Source organism: Vigna unguiculata, chromosome 10, assembly GCF_037176805.1.
Source record: "Vigna unguiculata cultivar grain cowpea cultivar isolate G323 ecotype 2 chromosome 10, ASM3717680v1, whole genome shotgun sequence".
NCBI lineage: Eukaryota > Viridiplantae > Streptophyta > Magnoliopsida > Fabales > Fabaceae > Vigna > Vigna unguiculata.
This window is the reverse complement of record NC_140801.1, coordinates 44040345-44065958: the sequence shown is the minus strand read 5'-3', so window position 1 is coordinate 44065958 and position 25614 is coordinate 44040345. Positions and strand designations below refer to the sequence as shown.

General features: G+C 32.3%; 1 protein-coding gene across 2 annotated transcripts in view; it reads left to right on the top strand.

The window, feature by feature from the left end:
* The window catches only part of SEC6, a 34768-nt gene extending 12025 nt beyond the window's left edge, over positions 1-22743 (top strand). For both annotated transcript variants that reach the window (XM_028051761.2, XM_085667713.1), the window contains exons 9-26: positions 36-62; positions 228-335; positions 5314-5452; positions 5581-5625; positions 6651-6706; positions 8931-9039; positions 13361-13501; positions 13609-13788; positions 14033-14116; positions 14206-14292; positions 18067-18111; positions 19643-19721; positions 20135-20204; positions 21138-21225; positions 21348-21437; positions 21561-21677; positions 21899-21961; positions 22317-22743. In XM_028051761.2, the coding sequence (XP_027907562.1) occupies positions 36-62; positions 228-335; positions 5314-5452; positions 5581-5625; positions 6651-6706; positions 8931-9039; positions 13361-13501; positions 13609-13788; positions 14033-14116; positions 14206-14292; positions 18067-18111; positions 19643-19721; positions 20135-20204; positions 21138-21225; positions 21348-21437; positions 21561-21677; positions 21899-21961; positions 22317-22448 (1660 nt within the window). In that variant the 3' untranslated portion in view covers positions 22449-22743. The remainder of the gene's footprint in view (positions 1-35; positions 63-227; positions 336-5313; positions 5453-5580; positions 5626-6650; positions 6707-8930; positions 9040-13360; positions 13502-13608; positions 13789-14032; positions 14117-14205; positions 14293-18066; positions 18112-19642; positions 19722-20134; positions 20205-21137; positions 21226-21347; positions 21438-21560; positions 21678-21898; positions 21962-22316) is intronic.
* Positions 22744-25614: the final 2871 nt, after the last annotated feature.

Here is a 25614-nt window from a genome sequence, read left to right as displayed (position 1 = left end):
GCTCTATTTTAATTATTATTTCTTTTCCTTTGCAGCCCACAGACTTTAGTTCGAGCTGTACGGTATGTTGTTGATTGTTAATTGCACTTATTTTTTTCCCAGTCATTTCATTACCTTCAGTTTTAGATGTTAGTTTGGATGATTGGAAATTCTAATCAGCTTGTAGATGATTTTACTCTTTCAAAAAATAATATAATCTTATTTTCCCTTTGTTTTCAACATTCCAGGGTTGTTGAAATGCAGGAGATACTTGATCAACAGATTGCAGAAGAAGCAGCAGAGGCTGAAGGGGATGCTGAAATTGCACCAGTTGCAAATCCTCGTAAGAGCGGCATGTATGTTATAATATTTTTAATTAATTTCCATTATGTCAGATCAATTGTGTGATCTTGAAAATCTATAGCCATGGGAGCAACAATCCTTGCTTCTACCTTGTTATACGATTTCCTGATAGTTTTACAGCATTTAATTTATATACCGTTTTGGGAAATCATCTAAAAAACAGAGGAAGGCATTCAATTCTCTAAGAGTGACGTGGTTGATTTATCTTGTTTCTTTTCCAGGAGAATGTTGTTATCCTCCGTCTATGTATCTTTCTTTCGTTCAACAAAAGAACTTTGAGACTATTACTTAAATTAAGATATTAAAAATCATTTAATCTTTGTATATACAAATGATAGTCATATCAGGGAATCCTTGTGAATCTCCAATACAATAAAATAAAATATTATATATCATGTATGTTATTAGTTGGATATTAAATGCAATATTTAAAGTTGTTGATAGGATATTAAATGTATTACTAGAAGTTGTTAGAAGATTCTAGAGATCTCTTGTAATTATTATTTTAGGGTTTGAGTTCTCTATATTTAGAAGTTGATGTACTATTTCATATGAATTAACAAAATAAGATTTTTCTTTCTTTCAAATTATTCCTTTCAAGTTGGTATCAGAACTCCCGATCTTGGGATTCTTGCTTCCCATTTCTTTTCCGTCTTAGTTACGGTTCTCATTAGCGCTGTCTGAAGTGCAGCCATTTTTTTAAATTATTGGGTTGCCTATAGTACCCCAAGTTTTTAAATTATTGGGTTGCCTATAGTACCCCAAGTTTTGGTTGTCACCGTTGCTGCCCCATCTGCTGTCATCATCACTGCTGCATAACTGCAGTCATCGTCGCTGCTGCATCGTTGCTGCTGTCACACTGTTGCCATCACAAATGCTGTGGCGTTGTTTTCACTTTTTGTCTTACCTTTCATTTTCATTTATGAGAGGGTTAAGGAATTTCTATTATTTATTTTTTGGCTTGGCAACTCCACTAAGCAATGCTGATCTTCCGCACTTGCTTGATGACAACCACCTTAATGGTCGGTGTTGGAAGTTTCACATCGACTAGAGATAAGACAATTTCATAGTATATAAGTAGGTGCAAACCTTACCTTACAAACCGATTTTGTTAGGTTAAGTTAGGCTTAAAGTTCACCTTCTAACAATCGTAATTATCTCCAATGGGCTCAATTGATCAGACGTACATTTAAGGGTACGGGAAGACTCAATCATATTGAAGGAGAGACCATTTCTCTAGATAATCCTAATTTTCAGATTTGGGATAATGATGACTCACAAATCATTACATGGTTATGGGGATCTATGACTACAAAGATAAGTATAAACTAGATGTTCTGCTTTAGTGCCTGTGAAATTTGGGAGGACCTTACAACTACTTATTCTATGCAACAAAACATCTCTACATGCTATGAGTTAGAAAGCAAGATCTTTGGTACCAGGCAGGGAACTCTCTCTGTTTCAGAATATTATGGAATGTTGAAGGCTCTGCGGATTGAGTTGGACTTGTATCAAAATTTGAAGCTTGAGAATAGGAAAGATGCTATCACACTTGCTCAGTTTGTTGAACAATCTCGGATATTTATGTTCTTATCAGGATTGAATCCTGATTATGATCCTATTCAGGCTCAACTTCTTGGGTGTTCGAGGTAAGGAGGCTTGTCGAATGGTCATGATGGATGAGCCCTCCATTGAAGGAGTTGCCATGTTTTTCGAAAAGACTTCCAAACTTGGGATTTCAAACCTTGCAAGTATTAAACTTAGCTTAAAAGGTCAAAAAGAGCTTTGGTGCTCTCATTGTGAGAAATCTGGGCACACCAAGGACACTTGCTTAAAGCTTCATGGAAAGGAGAAAACTCTCAATAGTCTAGCTGAATTAAAAGGACAATCCTCAAGGAAAGCTTATCAGGCATCTTCAAAATTTTGAAAACTCTTATGGAGTCTATAAGTAAGCCACCTTTTGGTACTTGCTCTCTATCCATAACTGGTAAAAACTCTGTTAGATATTGTTTGATATTATTAAGATATTGTTAGATATTATTAATCACAATATGAAACAATATCTTCTATTTACTCTATTTATTTTCAGTTACTCTTTTTAATTGTACCTCTCTCTATTATAAATAGATTACCCTATGTGTGGTTTATACACAAGGGAGATTAATCTCAAACCCTATTTTCTTTATTCTCAACAAACTCTAATTCTTCTTTTAATGTTTCTAAAACTTTATGTAAGGACTCTTGGGTTCGAAATTCTGGTGCAATAGACTATGTGACGATTGGATTTGTTAAGGAATATGGAGAGTTGTAGTGTTTTAACAACTTGGAAACTAAGAATAGTATCGGTAAGCAAACAACTACCTCTTCTCTCCAGTCTTGCACTTCTTTTGAGTCCTCTAAAATTTGGCTTCTCCATTGTTGTCTAGGACATCCATCCTTTTTTGTTTTAAAGTTTATGTTCACTTCCTTGTGGGAGAGCAAAAATAGCAAATGTTTGAAGGGCATTGTGGGAGAGCAAAAATAGCTTGGGGAGCACAAATGGTTAGATGGCACAATGGTTTGCAAAGCGCAAAAAGGCTCAATGGACATGACGACTGCCAAAGAGCAAAAAAGTTTTTGGAGGGCACAACAATTGTTGCAACAACTACTTGGAGAGCAAAGTGGCTACTACTAGTGTGAAAAGTGGTCAAAAGGCAGGATGGCTACCTAAATGCAAAAGTGCTCAAGAGGATATGATGGCTACTGGAGAGTGGAAAAAGATGCTTAGAGACAAAATTGCTGGGAGAGCTTGATAGCTATTGCAAAGCATTAATATTTAGATGACGTGAGAACTGCCATAGATAAAATATGCTTAAAGGATGTGGTAGCTTTGGTCATTGCACAACAAGGTGATGCCAACTGTGGCATTTGCTAGTTGGAAAAGGATGGTTGGAAAGTTGCAGACAGTGATGAAAAACGAAACGTGGTAGGAAAAATATAAGACAAAATGTTTTTGAAAAAAATTACACCTATGAGCAGAGAAGGAAAACATTCTCGTTGGGATGTTGATACCATGTTGAGTACATTGAACTATGATTAATTTTGTGTTTAGACTACAATAGAGCTATTCAACAAACGGGGGAGAAAATATGATCATAAAATATTCAGTTATCTTATTTATGTTAATAATAACATAAATATAAGATTAATGTAATTGATCTGAGTATCAATAGGAATATGTTCAAGATTCTTAACATTGTTAAATTAATAAAATTTATATTATTGAAATCATAAATTAAGAATACACATTCTAACGTAAAGTAAAGGCTTCAATAAAATGTGTAATTTTGGTCCCCATAGTTTTTCAAATGTGCAATTTTTGTCCTTGGAAATTTATTCCCCTAATTTTCCGAAGTTAAGCCATTTTGTCCACTTTTATTTTGTCATTTGCTTACTATAAAAATTGCTACATGTTTGCAAGTGATAACAGTGTCAATTAGTTATCCACTTAATATATTCATGGTAAGGCTTAAAAACAAACTTTAATGGATGTTATTCTAACATATATATTTAACATTTTCTATTATCGATTAGATGATATATTATTAACTGTGGATCAAAGTTGCTTAATTTTGGAAAACTTAAACACCAAATCTGAAATTAAAATTTTATAACGACCAAAATTGCACATACGTTTATGCCTTTATTTAATCATTGCTACACTTATTGTTACAAAAAGTTCAGAAAATAGTTTAAAGGTATGGGTTGTATCTGAGAATACCTGACTGGATATGAGATAGGTGTTGGTTTAAGATTCACTTTGGAGTATAGGCGGTGCTTTCTAGATTTTGATTTGAGATTGTACATCTAATTCGTGGTTGTTAGAGATTTTTTTTTTTCTGTTCTTTTAATCAGTTCTAACTATGGAATTCTGATGTTCTTAATATATAGTTCATCTTATTCACCGATTTGGTCAAAATCACCAAATTTTTCTAAATTCAACATTTCAATCTCTCCATCCATTCCTTTTTTCTGGTTCTCTTTTAGTTGCTCATTGTCCATGACTCCCTTTTTTCTTGTTTTTGTTACTGTGTTCTTATTTGGGTGGGGTTGTCTTGTTTAATGTGAACAATGTTGTTTTCTTTTCTCTGTACATTTTTGGCCATCGAGTCTGGTGAAATTTGCGTTAGATCATTTTTGTTCCAGACATTGCTTGTCTGTCTTTGACATTTCGTTGGTCGCATTATTTCTCACCATTACATAATAATGTGTTCTAGCTTTTGCTAGTCAATGCTTGATTTTCCTGGTAATTTCAATTTTACTCACACTCTATTGGAAAAATATTTTATTTTAAAAGGAAATTGGTACATGTTACTTGTTGAGAAGAGACTTTATTGATTTATTTATGTATTTATTCCTTTTTCCCCTGTTGAGAAATGTGAAAATTCACTATTTCTTTAATTTCAAGTTTTTATTTTGAACTATTTGCCTAAAATGTTCTTGATATAAGCTACTCAGTAATTTTATTTAATTTTTATGATTACTTTTATTAAATTTTACATTTTCTAACATTGCTCGGCTTTCTACTGCATTGATTGTGCTGCAATCTACCATGATACGATGGGGGATGTTTGGCCTCTGCCATGGGCTGTCACTTGCCATTGACAGCTGTGCTACTAGCTTGCTTAAGTTAATAATAGCAATCCATGTACCAGTTGCAATGTTACATATGAAACATATTGAAAAAACTTATATAAATTTAGTATGGCATACTTTAGAACTTTCTTATTCATTCCCATGAAATTAAAAAAATTGTCTTATTTCTCTGTTATACCTGCATGTTTTTTCATGAGACATGTGCTCATTTTTTTAACTGTTTTCCCAACATCTTCATCTCTTCTCTTCTTACTCTGTATACCATGTTGATCTGTCAGGAAAGCCCCAAACCACCCTACCCTCATACTAAAAATTCTGTTCATTGATAAATTACAGAAAATCGACAAGCTCATTGGCTTCTTCAAAAAATTTGACACAGCAAAAACTAAAGGTTCAGGGGAAAGGCTATAAGGATAAATGCTATGAACAAATAAGGAAGACTGTAGAAGGACGGTTTAACAAGCTTCTCACTGAGGTTAGTCAATATTACTGTTCTACATGTTCCCTTTCCTGTTACAAGTATGAAGACACTGACTTGCTTGTGCACCAATGTAAATTTTTTATTCTCTATGCAACTCACTGTTAATTTCATTTATGAACCAGTATGTGTTTGAGGACTTGAAAGCAGCTTTAGAGGAAGCACGAGCGGTATGTTTGACTAAATTTTAGCTTCTGATCTTTTTACTTTCTGTAAAAGCATTTATAACATTGTATACTCTAATAACATTTATAACTTTCTGTTAGGCAGATTGCAAAATCATTTGTATACTCAATGATCAACCTCCAGACATTTTGAATTAGGCCTATGGATACCTGGCTCAACTATATATTTGATAATCTTGGCAAAATGATACATACACGTTTACTTGAAAAGTGTTGGAATATCTCAGATATTCATGAGATGATATCCTGTTTACATGGTAGAAACAATTAGCTTTAATCAATTAAGTCTAATTTAAAACTATCAATAAATGCTCATATTTCAATAAGATTGGGTTGGGTATATGATGGACTTGTATAACTAACATTTAGCTAGTCATTGCATTTTAAAGTTTATGCTTGGTAAAGACTGGACAATTGGGTTTGCCACTTGGCTTCACCTGTAAAGAATGGATTCCATTCTGGAAGAACAGCATTATAAACAGTTTACCAAAATGTAATGACCATTCCTTATGAAACCATATTGTTAAGTGTTATAAACTATGATTTGAGTAAACTTGCTTATATTTTAATTGGAAATGAATGCGGAAGGGCTTCCATATTCCATTTTAAATGGTGTATCTTCTCCATATCCCACTTAAAATTTTAATTGTCGAGTATACTGCTTAAGTAAGCTGTTAGTAGTGAAAGTGCAATGCGAAAATCTTGTTTTACTTAATATATTCATTTTTGTATAAGTTGATATATTATTGGTTGGAAAGTTATATTGTATAATTTTAATCTCAAGTTTAATAATAAATGTTCTGACTCACCCTCTCCCCCCTATCCTTTTGTCAATTAAATTATACCAAGTGATGCATGCTATGAAGGAATTCCATATTTGTCGTGATCTCTTATTTACAGTACAATTGTTAATGTAATTATTCAAAATATCATCATTTTCAGCTTTCTGTACGTGAAGTCCAGTATTATTCTCTATTACTTATAGACCTTTTTACTTGAGTGGCATATAGATTGGTGAAGAGCTTGGAGATGTCTATGACTACGTAGCCCCCTGCTTTCCTCCAAGGTTTGCTCTACATTGAATATACTACCTTTTCAATCTTCACATCTTTTGAACAAACTTTCTGCTAATTAAAGCTGTCATTTTGATATTTTTGATGTGCTTTGTTCTGTAATTTCTCCCTGTTTAGGTATGACATGTGCTTTTTATATCATCAAAGGTTTTTAAAAAAATTCAAATTAGTTTTTCTGGTGAGTAGGTTTTTTTGAAATATGAGAGTATTGTGAAAGTTGATAGAGAAAGAAAGGAATAACAGAAAATGTGAGACATTGAGAACAAAATCTTTTACTAGTTACTTAGAATGGTTCCAAGTCATAACTTGACCTCCTACCTCTATCTAATACATGTTAGGAGGAGAAAGATATGAGAATGTTGTGTCTCAGAGATACACGTGTGTGTATATCCTTAATAACATAGTGGAGTGTAAAGGGAATCAGTCATTAATACAATCAAATCATTACTTATACACATTTAAATTTAAATTTAAATTTAATATTCATTCATTACTTATACTAATAGGTTGAGCCCAGAGCCCCCACATTCCTTATTATTATAATATATCTTAACAACGTTCCACTGAGGCATAGTTTTCAGCTTGTAGTGAAAGTAACCCAACTTAAAATAGAAAAAAGAAAAACCAATGATCATTTGAAGAACTTAATCTAGCACTGTCCAACAAAACCATTGTTTGGGGTATCCTTCTGTTCTCTTAGTGCTGCCTTGACCTTGTCTTGGCTTCTTTGTGGAACACATCCTAAGTCCATGTTCGAGTACCGCAGTCAAACTACTCTATTCACTTAATATAACAAGCATTTATTGGTAGAGGATTGTTTCCTGAAAGGTGATATCCATGGTGATATAGATTTTGGAAAAGATAGACAAAATTAACAAAAAATTGGAAGGCCTTAGATTTACTTTTCATAAGGTATGTCCACATTACACTAGTTTAATCATCAAAATAGTTACAAACCATTTTTCTCCAGAAATAGATTCTAAAATAGGTCCCCAAACATCATAATGAATCCTGTCAACTGGAAAAATACTCTTTTTACCAGATGAGGGATAAGATGCACGATGATGCTTGGGTAGTAGACAACTATCATATTTGAAAGACTCAATAGACTAGGTAATGCACAAATGAGGGAACAAAGATATTATAAGGTTGAAAGAGGGATGCCCAAGTCTTTTATGATGAAGCCATATTTGGGAATTTATCCTTGTTTCTGACATTGCTTATTGTCTTATGACCTTTGTGTTTGATTTGGCCCTTGAGTTCCAATAGGTACAACTGACTTTACTCCTTGGCAATTAAAATTGTCTTCCTCATGTCAAGGTCCTAAAATACACAATAAGAAGAGAAAAAAAGTTGCTGAACAATTCAAACCGTTTGTAAGCTTTTGTATAGGGATAAGGCTATTGGTTAGTTCTGGGACATGTAAGACATCCTGCTTTTAATACAATAGATCATTCTAAAGTGATATTCCCAGATTTGAATATGAGTACCCTATCACCATTTGCAATTCTAATGAGTTGTTCTTTGGGCAATTTAACATACGAATTGAAGAGCTTAGGAAAAGGAGTCATGTGATCAGTTGTTTGTGAATCAAGAATCTAAACACTCTTAGACAAAGGTTCAATTGTATTGAATTTACTGTTACCTTTCATGGGTAGGGTATACAACGTAGATGATTTAGTCATTGATTGATTCATTGTTTTCAAATGATCTAGTTCCTCCTTTAAAGCTTTCATACTTACATTGGAAAACACACAAACAAAGAGATAATAAAAATTCAACCCTTATCACTTTGATTCGTAAAATGGAAAACCTGTTTGGCATTGGAACCAAACCAAAGTTAAATAAGATGCCACCCCGCAAGAGGTCCTGACGACCCTATATGTGGCAGCAGTGAGTGGGGCACACCTTTCTGTTCCACAACTAACCTCAATGACAATGACTTAAGTTAAGAAGGCAATAGAAACCGGGCTCTCTTGTACCAACTTGAAAAATAAAGAATTATTTATCAATCACACATTACATTCTAATAACCAAAAGTTAAAAAAAAGTAAATAAATGATATGCTGAAATAAACTGGAAGAATCTAAATAAATTTTTTTCCTAATTATTATAGAGATATTGGACATTTTTTTTATCTTAATAACCTGCTATTTACAACAGGCTTCTTTATGTACATGTTTCTTTTGTTCTAATTCAATTTTTTAATTCTGGCAGATATGAAATATTCCAATTGATGGTAAATCTTTACACTGAGAGGTTTATTCAGATGCTAAGATTGCTCAGCGACAGGGCCAATGAATTAACGAATATTGAGATATTAAAGGTATTTCTCTGGAGTTGTTATTTATGCATAACATGTTATCACTTGCATAGAATGTCATATTTTTCCTGGATAAAGGAGAGCCAGCCTCAAACTATTCAAGTCTGTGGCATATGAGAAAATAAGTTACTATCCTTCCAATTCATCTGTATTAAACTATTTTTTTATGTAATGTTACATTAAATGGATTGTATGTCATGAGGGAGATGAGAAAGGAAGAAGATTCTTCTCCTTATTCTTTTTGCTTGCGCCTCTCTGCTTCAAGAAAAATCAAAGATAAGAAATAAAGGGTAGTCCATTTTTGAGGTATGCTGTTTGTGAAACACATGATGCCAATAGGGTAGAGGCTTGGAGTTTAGATACTTGAGAAAGATACACGGCAATACTAGAGTGAATTTTGACAGCGTGTGTTTCCCTCTCTTAGGATTTCATATTTATAATCATTTTGGATACATCATATACAATGTATGAGAGGGAAGAGAAGAGAATTCTAAGAGATACATCTAGGAACTAGATTCAGCTCAAAGCACACAATATCTGACAATAAATCCTATTTAACAATATTTATTCTAAAATGCCCCCTAATCTGGAGCATACAAATTGTTTGTGCAAAACTTGGAGCAAATAAATTCAATCCGAGGACCTGTTAAGGATTTTGTTAAAACATTTGGAAGTTGATAATTTTATTTGACAAATTTTCTCAAATAAAATGACAATCTCTTTCAATGTGTTTGGTCCTCTCATAGAACATTGAATTGGAAACAATGTGGTGAGTAGTTTGGTTATCACAATACATCTTCATTGCGAATGCTACAAAAACCTAATTCTTTAGGAACCATTTTACTCATATAAGCTCATAGCTGAGGGATGCCATTGCACTATACTCAGCTTTAGCAGATGACCAAATAACATTTTGCTTCTTGCTTTTTCACAAGATAATATTTTCTCCAAGCAAAACCTAATATCCTATAGTAGCAAGTATAATTGTCATAGAAGAGCCATGAACACTAATAGGGATCAAGCAGTAAGCATTGGGCTAGAGGAAAGGATTGTCACAGTGCAAAGAGCAGATTGTTAACAAAAGAAAAGGGAAAAGATCAGATATAGCAAAAAGGAATAATGAGCTGGCAAAATTAGTTATAGAGAGAATAAAATCCCTTTTATTAAGGAGTATGAGAGTATGGGGAGGGGGAAAGCTTTTTGACGTTGTATGGTGGGACCGGGTAGTTGTTATGCTACTTTGTAAGGAGTTGTTGCTCTAGGGTAGTAGAAGGAAGTATCCTTTCTAGAGCATGTTCTTCTTTTTACAGATTTCAGCGATAAATAATACTATTCCCATATTCACTCCATTTCTTTTCTATCCTTATTTTATTTGATTGTGGCGGTCTGCATCAAACAACTTGAAGATTTCGAGAAAGGCTGACGAAGATGAGAAAAAGCATAGAGACCTGCTTGACCCAAAACACCTTGAAGGTGAACAAGATTATCAACTGGAGATTTAATGAGACATTGAGTGGGATGAAGTTCAAAATAAGTAGATTTATCCTTGGCAAATTGAATAAAAATAACTAGTTTTTTTTATTGATCTTAGGAACAATTAAATTATAATTAAGATGAAGTTTGAGATGAGATGATAAAAGGGAAGGAAGCAATGTAGAAGCAATATAGGGAGTAGGAAAACCTGGACATGCCCTAGGCATACATGTTCATTGTTAGTGTTAGGAACTTCATTCACTATTTCGATGATTCACAGTAATGTGATGAGTGGCACCTAAGTCCACATACCAGTTGTTAGATAGTTTAGGTGGTACTGAGTTAGCTAAATAAGTCTGAAGATAACTTTGTATTGGTCACTGTTGTATGGTGTATTGAACATTTTGATGAGCAACATAACATAGGCAACAAACTGAGCAGAAGGGTTTTAATAGAAGTTCTGATATTGATCCACACATTCTGACAGTTCTGGAGTGTTGGAATGTATGTAGGATTAAAACTTTGATAACACAACGACTTCATGACCATAGGTTTGAGAAAGGAATTGTGGAGGGATCTTAGGACTAATAAAAAATTGGTGAAGTCAACATCCATTGAGAATAGGTTCAACCTATTGTCTCCACACAAGAAAATTGTTAGTCAAGTTTCTGTTATTTGATAGGCATAGGTGATTGGAATACTGTCTGGAATTTGCCTGAGAAAGCTAATCTGGTGGTATCAACGCACATGACTTTGGATGCAGAGGCCAACTAAGAAAAGGATCTATAGCCATGATAGGGCTTTGAAAGCTCAAATTACCATAAATAAGTCAAAGAAATTGAGAAAAAGGAAAGTGAAATTTTGTCAAGTTGTAAAATGAATTGATTACACACAAAGATCTTTGGAGCTCAGTTTGCGGAAGAATTGAAATTAGCTTCTAAAGGGGTTAATATGCTTGATGAGATGAGAGGGATGATTCTAATACCGAAGAGGATGATGAGCCAATTCAAAGTACAAGGAAACATGGTAGGAGTAGGCCAAAGAAAGTTAATACGAATATACCAAAGCAAGGACTTCTAAAATGCAATAATGAGTTTTAAAGATTTTTTGGAATGTGAGAGAGTTAGCTAATGATAGATCTCGTGATATGCTGTTGAATTTGATTACTGAGCAACTAGGTGTTGCATTGGTTTACTTTTTTCCACCGATTTAATTACTTAATTTTTTCATAATAGGTATTTTTTCTATGTGTGCAATGTAATTTTATCATGTTTGGTGTGGTCTCCCTATGTTTTACTATTCTTTTTCTTTTTTTCATAAAATTTTTATGTAATGATAGTGATGCCTACCATGAGCGTAATTATGGAGTTAGACTGAAGCTTGATCCATTCCAGCTGTCATAATAGAATGGCAACTGGATAATGCAATGAATTCCAATAACCATGGTTATCAAACTTGCGAGTTAACTCGTTAACTTGGACGAGTTTACGTTCCTTCACATAGCTTTCGAGTTAACTCGAAAGCAAACTCGCATTTGGTGTATACTCGGTAGAATCGGGGGTGAACTTGGTCAACTCGCCCAAACTCGCGAGTTTGCAATCGAGTTGGCGAGTTTAAAGGAGAAATTTTTTGAACCCAAAATGACATCAACAATAGTTGTTTGGTGTCCGAAACTGGAAACAAAAAGAAAAACTCGTTGAGATTAGATTAGGGTTTCAACGCGCGATTGCCTCCTCATTGTGTCACTGTCGCTCTTGTTGCTCGTTGTGCCACCGCTTGCTTACTGTGTTGTCCCTCGTCGCGCAGTCGTTCGTGTCGCCGAGGTGGTCTCCATTTTCATTCTTCTCTAGCTAAGTGTCGGTTCTTGTTTTCTATTCGAAAAAGGTGGGTCTTTTTTTCTTGTCAGTTGCTGCACCGCACCCTTTTGTGGAAAGGGATTAAGGGTTTTAATTTGTTAGGTGGTGTGCTACAGCTTTATGAAAGGTAATATATTTTATATTATATATTAGGTTTTTTAATTAAGGGTTAGGGATTACTTTTAGTTATTTAACAATTGTATAATATGTTTTTTAATGTTGTAATTTAAAACTGAAATTAGCAATCAATTTAAAGTATATCTAGGAATGAATCAAATTTAATTTTAATTGAGAGCATTCTAAGTGTATTCCATTTATTAGCTTTATGAAAGGTAATATATTTTATATTATATATTAGGTTTTTTAATTAAGGGTTAGGGATTACTTTTAGTTATTTAATAATTGTATAATATGTTTTTTAATGTTGTAATATAAAACTGAAATTAGCAATCAATTTAAAGTATATCTAGGAATGAATCAAATTTAATTTTAATTGGGAGCATTCTAAGTGTATTCCATTTATTAAAAATAGACGTAAAAATGCTCCTAAAGTAGTTAATTTGTTAAATATAGAGTACCTGTAATTGAACTTGTATTTGTTTGAACTTATTTTCTTTAACTATTTTGCTTAATTATTTTATTGTAATATTTGATTTAATATGACATTTATAATTTTTTTATAGAAAGTAAACTCGGAACTTACAAGTTAACTCTACGAGTTGAGTTTACTAAGCTCTTACGAGTTTACGTAAACTCTCGAGTTTGACAACTTTGCCAGTAGCATAACTGACTGACATTGACTATGTGCTGACTCAACAATATATGTTTTTATATATATATATATATATATATATATATGTGTGTGTGTGTGTGTGTGTGTGTGTGTGTGTGTGTGTGTGTGTAAATCAATATAAGTATACTCTATTGCTCTGAATGTTTTGCTGGAAAAAGAAATACCCAGGCTTATGTTTTTCTTTATTTTTTTTACGAAACAGGTAACTGGTTGGGTGGTTGAATACCAAGATAATCTGATTGGGCTTGGAGTTGATGAGTCTCTAGCCCAAGTGTGTTCTGAGAGTGGTTCAATGGATCCTCTAATGAACTCTTATGTTGAGAGAATGCAAGCTACAACTAGGGTAATCCTAACTATCTTGCTTATCTTTTAGCTTTAGTAATCTATGATGTTTCTTGGGTAATTTCTTTACCATACAAAAGGACTAAGCTTTATTCTTAATGTTTTCAGAAATGGTACTTGAACATTTTAGAGGCAGATAGAACACAGCCACCAAAGAAAACTGAAGATGGGAAGTTATATACCCCTGCTGCTGTTGATCTCTTCAGGATACTTGGTGAGCAAGTACAAATTGTTCGGGATAATAGCACTGATCTCATGTTATACAGAATTGCCCTGGCAACCATTCAGGTAATATCGGATAAGATATAGATGTAGCATGACATGCTTATTATACATTTATCTGTTCGAAAATTAAACTCTAGGAAAAAAAAGGTAAACTGGAGAGAACTTAGTTTTTGAGACTTGAGTGTAACACATCATTACTGGGAGGATATCACCAGAAATTATAAAGTGGTCCTCACAGCATAACATGTAGTGCTTATTGCTTATATCGGTAGCTTTGTATCCTAGGTTATACTATGTGTTTTTACAGGTAATGATTGATTTTCAAGCAGCTGAAAAGAAGAGACTTGAAGAGCCAGCTTCTGAAATTGGTCTGGAACCTTTATGCGCTATGGTTAGTGTAATTCTTTTTGGAAGTATTGGCTTATTATTTCAGCACAGGATTGCTTTTTGTTAACATGACATTCAATATAACGTTTTTAGATTAACAACAATTTGCGTTGCTATGACCTTGCAATGGAGCTAAGTAATAGCACCATAGAAGCCCTCCCACAGAACTATGCTGATCAGGTTTGAATTTCTTTGATTTTGTTGTTTTTCTTAATTTCATTAACATGACAACTGTTGGTTATTGACATGGTCTTTGGGAACTAAAGTGTTAAAATTTTGTTGGGAAAGTTATGTATATTCTTTCATTGATGCATGTTGTGAATGAGGAGAAAGCATGTGCTTTACTTTCTTATCAATCTGTTATCCTCAAAAAAGAACATAACACTGCACTGAATTATTAACAAAATTGTAACCAAAATATGACGTATTTCTCAAGAATTGGCTCTCAAGTTTAGGATTCTATGTTTTTAGTCCATGCTCCATTGAATGACTTGGATAATTGGTAGTGTTAGATATATTAGATATCTTATGTTTTATCTTCTGTTTATTTGTTATTATTTCTCTTTATCCATTATCTGTAATTTGGGTTTAGCCCATATTCTCTATTATAAATACAGTATCTTATGTCTATTTTCTACACAAGAGAGATTATTCCTTGGTAACAGCTTTGTCACCTAAACTATCCCAAAGAAAATGAATTAATCACCTTACTAATGTAGTATAAGGCCAATGCAATGATTAAATTGAATGCAAGAGAACATGTTTTGGGGGTTTTTAGTGAAAACAGAAAATAGCAAGCAAATAAAATGCAATGACCGTGAGAAAATTAAAACTAGACTATTATAACAATGTGCAGCACAAAATTAATTGGAGAAACTAAGGCTGTCCAAGGACTTGAGAGAAACATAAAATTAATTGGCCAACTACTATGCAATCTATAGCTAATATGATGCAAAACAGAATCTAAAACTGCAGGCCAACCTAAATAAAATGCATTCTTAACTAAGATAAAACAAGAGTTACAATGAAAAGATGATCGAACATCAAATGCTTAATTGATGCTTGCAGGGACAATGGAACAATGCTCAACACTTCTGAATGGCATATATCAAATGAAAAGTATTCTAATCTGGACGCAAGAACAGAACAGCACCAATCAGAGCTTCTCAAACTAAGATTGAAAACGTATTAAAGGCCAAGGCAAGAGAATTATAAGAGAAGAAAAAAAACCGAGACTGAGAAAATTATAAAGCAAAGGACTGAATGGAAATGACGCTTCAATAACCTTGAAAACTGTGAAATAGAAAAACTATCTTAGAATTAAAATTGAACCAACATATGGAATGAAAAGTGCAGCAAATAGCATAATAAAATAGTGCAAAACCAGTGGCAGCTGAAATGGTAGTTCAGAAAATCAGAAATTAACACTAGATTGGAGTTCATTGTGCAAGGTCAATCATTCATCTTAGCACCAATAGAGAAAACACATACAAAACTAGAGTGCAACATTAAGAATGGGCAAATGCACCAGAGCAGGGTAAAGCTAATATCATTTCACTATATTCAACAAGTAGTGACTTAGCAATGTGCACAACCTCCCTTGCCCAAATCATCGTTATCCACAATAGTTTTGATTTTCTTGAAACTGTTTAAATAATTAATATAGAACAAAATAGTATAAGGGAGATATTATTCTTGATGAGTCTAAGTTCTTACAAATGGAAAACCCAGATCCTAGGTTCTCCCAAAACCACCATAAAAATGGATAGTTGTTCCCATTATGTCCTCTTCTCCTATATCATACCACTGGGTAAGCTTGTATAACTACCTCCTTTGTTATTTCTGTTTCTGGTGTGTGTCTAATACCAGATAAGCTTGCACAACTTGTTCTCCCCTTAGCTAGCCCGCCTGCCGAACCATGTCTTGCACAACTCCATCATTCACATCATCTGCTTGGTTACTAATTTAGTACTTGGTTACTAATTTAGAACTATTACTGTAATAATTGCCTTATAAGAAAGTTCTTATAATGCCTCCCAATACAGTAGCAACTTTGTTTTTAAAGGGAATTGTGCCTTCCTGAGCAACATTTGAATTTGGTTCCATAATTCAACCTTTTTTTAATATTTCTCCTTCTGATTCTCTTTGGTCCTCCTCCAAAGTGCACTCTTAACTTCCTTTCAAGACACCCATGGAATGCCCAAAATTGTCAGCCACATAAAAAACAATAACCTTCCTTCCTCCTCCTTCCCTACTATCAATATGCAAATATCAACTACCTTGTTTAGGAGACTGGAGGCCCCCTCTTGGTTTGTATTTATTTTATTTTCTTGATTTTTTTAATAAATTAAGGTATGGTGCTGTTAAATATAGAGAAAATAGGGTTTGAGATTAATCTCTCTTGTAAATAAACCACACATAGGATAATCTATTTATAATAGAGAGGGGTACAACTAAAAAGAGTAACTAAAAATAAATAGAGTAAATAGAAGATATTGCTTGATATTGTGATTAACAATATCTAATAATATCTTAACAGTATCAAACAATATCTTAACAATATCAAACAATATCTTAACAATATCTTAACAATATCAAACAATATCTTAACAATATCAAACACTCCCCCTCAAGCTGGAGCATACAAATTGTATGTGCCAAGCTTGTTATAAATATAATCAATTCTAGGTCCCCGTAAAGACTTAGTAAAAATATCTGCTAACTGATCACTTTAGTTAACAAACTCAGTCTTGATGTCTCCAAACATAATCTTTTCTCGAATGAAATGACAATCAATCTCAATGTGTTTGGTCCTCTCATGAAAGACAAGATTAGAGCTAATATGATGAGCAACATTGTCACACACAAGTGTCATTTGAGTGACATCTCCAAATTGTAACTCTCCAAGCAATTGCTTGAGCCAAACAAGTTTACAGGCAGCATAGCTCTATATTCTGCTTCTGCACTGGATCTTGCCACAACATTATTTCTTACTTTTCCACGAAATCAAATTACCACCAATGGAGACACAATACCCAGATTTAAATCTTCTATCAGAAGGAGATCTTACCCAATCAACATCTGAATAACAACAACTCTTGTATGGTTTTTAGAATCATATAACAATCCTTTTTTTAGGAGATCCTTTAATATACTTCGAGATACGAATGACTGCATTCCAATGATCTTCACATGGGGAATTATGAAATTTGCTTATTTCTAGTCGATGTGGGACTTCCAACACACCTCCCTCACGCCGAGGTATATAAATCTCGTGCATAGGTCTAGAAATGGGTGGTTCGTTAGCGGCCCAATAGCGGGTGGAACAAAATATCCAAAAAATCTCGCTAGGATAGGTTTTAACTATGACTTTAATACCATGTTGAATATAGAGAAAATATGATTTGAGATTAATCTCCCTTGTGTATAAACCACACATAGGGTAATTTATTTATAATAGAGAGAGGTACAACTAAAAAGAATAACTAAAAATAAATAGAGTAAATAGAAGATATTATTTGATATTATGATTAACAATATCTAACAATATCTTAACAATATCTAACGGGTGCAAATGATTGATATAGTTTGGAATGTCAACCTAGTTGGGGTTGCAATCTGTGTAGATGATTTTGCATACCTAGTTTGGTTAAAAAAAATTGCCTTGTTTCAGAACTAAGATTGTCAATTACTTATAGTGGAACTGGTGCTGGTTAGCCCAACTAACTGAGCTTTTTAAGAATTATAGATTGATGTTGCTTGCTTCTCTTCCACTTGGGTATCACCAAGTTGAATTGTGTTAATCACCAATGATGAAACCCATCAGTTTCCTGTTCTGTTCCTAATATTTTGGTTCTTTTGAAATTGTCTAAAACTTACCTGATTGTCATACTTATGATTAAATTTCCCAATCATTTTCTTGACTTTATGTGTTTGTGTTTTGTTTCACTACAGGTTAATTTTGAAGATACCTGTAAGGGTTTTCTTGACGTTGCTAAGGTATGGAAGAGAGTACAATTTTTTATTCTAATATGTTTCTCGAGTGCGTTGTTTTGGTAAAGCAATTATTCAGTGAAATATCGATGCATTTAATTGACATTCATCTTCTTCAACTTCAAAAAGCATTTATTCTTCAGAAAGAACTTATTTGTATGTGTCTGTTTCTTCACACTTATTTTAATAATCTCAGATATTTTAACTTGATACAAATAATGAGATCGCATGATTGTGGATTGGAAACCACATATGCCTCATTTTGTGAAATTCAAAATGATATAAACCAAGGTTTTAAATTGATTGATATTTTGTCAAAATCCTTGAAGTTGAGGATTCTTAATCACATACAGAATTGATCATCGGTCTATAGTAGATCACAGCCATTTATGCATATATTATAAATTATAATTTGATAAATCATTGCATTATGATGAAGAGATGAAATTACTATAAGTTTGGAGGATAAAGAAACTTCTTTGACAGTTGATATTGGAGCAAAATCAAAGGACAACGTTAGCAAAAAAATCAATTGAGAAAAAACTCATTCCCTTGTACTGTATGTATGTTTGGGAAATTCCACTAATTTAAAATGACCATGGTTTCAAAAACAAAAATAGAAGCCAAATGCCAAATCTTAGTTAGTTGCTTGCAGGTGTTTCTGTTTATCCAAGTGCATGACAAATTTGTGTAGTTGTTTAGAAATGATCAAGAGTTGTGTATGACAGATATGGCTAATTCTATATATATGCCGTTATCATTTCATCAAGTATTTTGTTTATATCTTTTTATTATCTTGTAATTACAGTTTGTAAATCTTTGTATGCCAAGTTGGTGAAAAATGCTGTGGACCAATGATCTGTAGTGCATCTGGGTACTGGTTATTATTTTTGTTATAATTTTGATTATTATTGTAAAACTCTAGGGAAGAGAGAATCAGTAAGCTGAAACTGTGTTTCGGAGACGGCACGAGTGTTTTATTTATATTAAGAAAAAATAATTAATACACTAAATTGAGGAGAGTAGTTATCCTCTCTAATAACAAAGATATGATATATTAATTTATAAAAAGTTCCTAATTCATGGTTACAAGGGATCGACTCCTTATTTCTATGATTATACTAATTATTATCTGATAAAACGGAGAATTAATTAAGATAAAAGATTACAAAAAGAGCAACAATAATGATTTTTCCTAAACATAAGAGCAAAAGAGGAAAAACCAACTAACATAAAGGAAAATGGATGTGACAAAGCTTCGTAATAAAAGGTGGCAACTCAGTGCACGAGTCTTTAATTAGTGGGGTTTCAGGAGAGTAAATCTATAAAACCTTTAGGATTTGAAGCCATGACTTAAAGTGGAAAATCAGATGTTTTATTTCTAAATTTTACATATCAGTTTTCATTTTTCTGATAGTTTACACAACATACTTTCATATTAAAATCAGACAAGTTCACTGCAATTACAATTTTTATGAATATATTATACTTGGAAGAAATTTGACTTCTCATACATTGAATTTCTTCTTGGTGATAGGAAGCTGTGCATCAAACTGTTAGTGTGATATTTGAAGATCCTGGTGTCCAGGAGTTACTGGTGAAGCTATACCAGAAAGGTAAAATAAGTTTTTACAATTAACTAGTGGGTCTTTCTGGTTTATGCTTATAACTTTTACATGGGATTTTTTTCTTTTAGCAGTATTCCTATTTTTGGAACTGTACTTTCCTGCAATACATTCATATAATTAAATAGGAAATGCACACTGTCTTTAACTTCAAGATATAATAGGTTGCAAATTATTGTCAAGTGTTTTAAAGCCTGTGATAATACCAGTTTACACTTCTTGTACTTGATAGTTGCTGCTAAGTAGTTGCATATTTTGATTAATGTTGTACTATTATCAATCATTATCCTGTACATTATCCTCATTGTAAAATTTACTATGTTTCCTTTTGTACATCATTAGTTGAATGCTTTAGCACCTTGTTTGGTGCAAAACTTGAGTTTTCATTTCTTTGCATTTATCAGAATGGAGTGAGGGGCAGGTTACTGAGTACTTGGTCGCAACATTTGGTGATTATTTTGGCGATGTTAAAATGTGAGTATATTTTCTTGTCTATGTAATTTTACTTGTTTAATTTTCCGTATGTGCTGTGGCACTTTCTCGTGTATCTCTGTAGAAACTGTTACCTGTTCAGCAGGGATCCACATCCGCTTTTTATAGACTGCTAAACTTCTAAGGTTTAGCAGGGTTGTCAAACTCGTTGATCCTGTATTGTACATGGCAGATAGATGCAAAAATATTATATCATAGCATGAGATGGAAATTCCCCACCACCACTCTTGTGCTCACAACAAGTGAGAGTATATTTATTTTCAGAGTAATAGAAGCAAGCACAAAGTGTACGATTTTATTTATATGGATGACTGAGATTAGAACAAAGTGATGTGCAGTTTTTAAGTGCTCATTTAATCTTTAAGTAAGTTTAATCTTGATTATCCAAATATAGTTGCTGTCAAGCTCTTCCATTCTCACTTACAGTAAAAGGCCTTCTTGCTTTAGACATCGGTGCTGCATGCACTTTAGTGTGTTTGTTAACACAATAAAAATGAAAATAAAATTCACATTTAAATATATTCTATTTCATAGTACATAATACATGTGAATTTGTATGTTTGTAGCCATGTCTTATACCAAAACAAAGACTTCTGAACTAAACAGCCAAAGACAAGTCTTACACTAAATTCTCCTATCTGATGGAATTTAGTTTCCTTTTTCGGGATTATTTTTGGTGGCAATACTTGTTTTTATTCTTCTCTCAGTATATTATTGTTTACCTTTTTTTATTGTCATATCTTATTCCAATATTCTTAAATTATTCATAGCAGATTAGCTATAAAATTTCCGTTGTATAAGATCTGAATTTTGTTTCTGTAAGTGCGAATGACTTCTATTGCATTTATTTGAATTTTTATTGTTAAATATATTATTTGTGAGGAAAACTAACTTTCAACTACTCATATATTTAAGGTATATTGAAGAACGATCTTTTAGGAGATTTGTTGAAGCATGCCTGGAAGAAACAGTGATTGTTTATGTTGATCATCTCTTAACACAGGTTCTGTTGTCAATAAAATCAGTTGCTGTTTTTTATTTATGAACTAAAATTGTGCAGATTTTCTTTTAACAAGAGCTTTGTATTTATTTGACTTGATTATCTCACTGATATTTTAATTCCAGAAAAATTATATTAAGGAAGAAACTATAGAACGGATGAGACTAGATGAGGAGGTTATCATGGATTTCTTTAGGGAACATATCAGTGTTTCTGTAAGTTCCTTGTATAACTTTTCTTACTGTTGCTCTCTAACGTGGATATTATGCCAGTTCCATTTCTTCTAATCTTGACTTCCAGCTCAAGTTTCTTACTCTAATTTCTTCATGTTGGATTAGAAAGTTGAAAATAGAGTGAGTGTACTTAGTGACTTGAGGGAACTTGCTTCAGCAGAGAGCCTGGATACCTTCACACTCATCTATACAAATATACTTGAACATCAACCTGACTGCCCGGTAAAATCATGTTGTCTAATCTAATTTCAATATTTGCATTTTTCAAACGAAAGTACGAGTTCTTTAAGCAGTCCGAAATATTCTTTGGGATGGGTTTCAAGTTATTACATAATTTATCTTTTTGCTTAGAAAATTTACTTCTACTAGTTCTATATGCTTCGAATTTCAAAACTAATGAAGATTTCTATCGTGTGGATAAACATATTTTTTTACTATTGCAGCCTGAAGTTGTTGAGAAACTTGTTAATCTACGAGAAGGCATTCCTCGGAAAGATGCCAAAGAGGTAAATTTTACTTTAAACTCAAGAAATATCATCAAGATAAGCACATATTTTGGTTTGGTTTATTCTTTTGTAATCAAGTTGACTGCTGGAATTCGTTAGTGTTCTGATTTTAATGCATGAATTTCTTCATTGAAGATATTCCCCAACCTATAAATTAACAATTGAAAGTGGCTTGTACTTTAAATTCTGGTGAATCTATTTATGTGGGAATCTTTATGGGAGGGAATCAGTTAGTCCCAACTTCTAAGAGGAGGCCATAACATATTAATTGAAGATTCATCCAAGTAAAACTATTTCATGAAGGCTGGTGAAATGATTGATTTTGTAATTGACAAATGTCATTTTTGTTGAAAAGGTCATCCAAGAGTGCAAAGAGATATATGAAAATTCACTTGTTGACGGAAGACCTCCAAAGGTTGGTTTCGTTTTCCGACGAGTGAAGTGCTTAACGGCAGTCAAGGGAGGGATATGGCGTAAACTCACTTGAAAGTACGATTCCATTGAGTTATTCATAGAGCTGTTTTGTCCGTTAAATTATTTGTTCCTTGTTCATAAATCCCAAATGTTATGCTGTCAATAGACAAGTTTTGTAAAATTCATTATTAGTACAGCTTTTACCATTCACCATGACATTTTCAAGATTCCCTCTCTCTGCTGGGTGTGTGCGTGTGCTTGTATTCGAAACTGCTAATCTTGTTTCCCATGGAAACTACGTGAGGGTTTGAATGTGGTCCTGGAATATTTTAGTTTTTTCTTTTTCTAAACTGTAATATTTTAGTTAATTTTGTGGTTTAGTTTTATTTTTCATTTCTGAAATTATAAAAATTAGATTAAAAAAGAGAAATCAAATTATAATTACGTGGGATGTAATGACAACAACCTCGTGTGGGATGTTCTTTGTAGACTGATGCCCTGTCCTTCAAATCATGAGAAAAAAGACAGGAATTTTCTTTGGATGTGGTATTTTATTTTTATTAATATATTGCATTCTTTTATCAAAAGAATCTTAAGTAAAAAAGAAAAATAATAAAATTTGGCAAAATCATAGACATGAAAAACAAGAAAATAAATTATTGGATAAAATTATATCGAAGTATACTGCAGTATGACATAAAAATAAATGTATATTCTAAGAAGATTCCAAAAAATATTATTACACTGCATGTATGTGGATTATTTATTTCTTTGGTTTCAATTTACGTTGCATCCTCTATCCCATTATCTTGCTGCGTCTTCACATTTTATAACTTTTTTAACAAATTTATTATACAATTGAGTTATATCGGATTATGTCTTCTGGAATCGTAATTTAAATTCATTTTCTGAATTATTTTCAGGATTTGTAGTATATATGTGATTTGGAGAATCTGAAAATAGACATTTGTGTTTTGTATAGGGTAGTCTAGAATAAAAATTTAGGTTGACCTAAATGTTTTTTACTTACCTTGTGCAATATTTTGAGTCAAATCATGTGCAATATGGTAGGACATAACATATTGACGTTAGATATCACTTCAAAATGACAAGATGATTGAAGTGAAAAAGATTGATAACAAGGTGAATCCTGCATGTGTTCAGGAAGTCCATTCTCTAAAACAATCATGCTTGCTTGTAGATCTTAATGTATTAAAACTGGTTCTATGATATTGTATTTGGTGGTTGTAGATGTCATCTATTGGAAGGATCTTTGATAGTTTTGTAAATGTCTCTAATTTGATTTGTCTATTAGTATGAATGTCTAATAGAAATAAATATTTTTTACTTAGGTTGATATCTTTAAAATTATGTATGCGTAATATTTTATACTTTTTCCTCTTGTTCTAATCTAGTTCTTGAAATATAAAGTGACGTAGTCCTCCTCTCTCTTTTCTAATGTTACATTTCAGTTCGCTCAAACTTTAAAATATTTATTTTATGATATGATCCTAATTACGAAAAGAGTATGACCATTTTCAAATTTGAATTTTCAAGATACACAACAAAAATAAATCAGAGAACGTATAATAAAATATGGATGAGAGACATTATAATCTAGCGATTGATAAATTAAGTGAAGATTTACCATAAAGATTTTTTAACTTTTGATAAAAAATCGATAATAGAGATGTCACAATCAATAAGATTGATAAGTCAAGGAAAATTTGTCACAAAGATGTCAAACTTTGATAAGAACGTGAGGCTTAAGCCAAGAACAAAGAGAATCTTTCTTTAATGAAATAAAATTTAATATATGACTAAAAGTGTTTACATTAATTTTTTGTATCTCTATATACAGACATATAATTACAAAAACCTATAAATCCTAATAAGAAGTCCAAACCCAAAAACATAAACTAATTTATAAAAGAAAGTCAACAAGGTTCAGAAACATAAAAACATAAACTAATTCCTAGAAGAAAACTCAAAGCCCAAAAATATAGAAACATAAACTAATTTTCCTAATAACTATTCTTCAATTGTGTTCATAATCTTCACGTTCTTTAAGTTTTCCCCTTCATGGAACATTATAAGCTTTAAGGAGATGTGTTTGTATCTTTAACCTTGTCATAGATTCTTTGAATTATAAATATTTTTTTCTCAAGTTCTTCTTATATATGTTCAAAAGATAGTCTTATATCATACTCTCCTTCTTGAAGATAATTTGTTCTAAAATTTGTACAACTCAAAATTCAAGAGATAGTCCTCTATTATACATTCCTTCTTAAAGAGAAATTGTTCTCAAATTCGTATTACTTGATGATTCCTTATCATTCTCCCATGTTTGGAGAGAATTCGACCCAAATTGTAGAAGATCCTACACACAAACATAAACATAGAAATTCTACTAAAATGAGATTTGGATCTTAGAAGAGGCTAATATCTTATTATCAAAGATTTTGGAGGTCTACCTTCATGTCAAATACCCACCTGCACAAATCATCAAGCAATTAAATTAAAGATGCAATGATCAAAGAAAAACAAAAGAATATTGCACAGACAAACAATAAGACTATGTCATGACTTTGATCACCCATAGGTTTGCTATAAATGGGTAAAAAAGCTAATTTATGAGCATATATTTTCAAGCTTGTGCCTCCTGTTTTATTATCCTTTCTTCTTCCCAATTTTTATCCTATTGTTACTTGATGAAAAAGTCTTCCCTAGACATCCTTTGTTCTTCCTTAAGAATGACTGTCATGGCATATAATTAACAAAATCATCTAAATACATGGACTTAATTAAAAAAGAATTAAATTTTGAGATCTCAGATAAACCACAAAAATACAAAAGTTTAATAGGGACTGTAGTGAAAGTTTCCAAATTTATCTGCTCAAAACATAATTAAACTAATAAATTATAATATTTATTTAAAGTAATAAATACTGAAATTTAACAAATAAAATTTATCTGCAACTACATTAACATCTAAATCAAAATTCAATTAATCATAATTGCTACCCGAAACTAAAAGTTAAAGACCACACATAATCATAACATTAAACCATAATCATCATTAATTTTTATTTATTTATATATATATATATAATATAAAAATATATTTAAAATTTATTAATTTTTTAAATTAAAGATAATATATATTAGAAATTAATAAAAATTATATTTTTTATTTTTTATTTCTTTTATTTAAACATAACATGTAAATACATAATAAA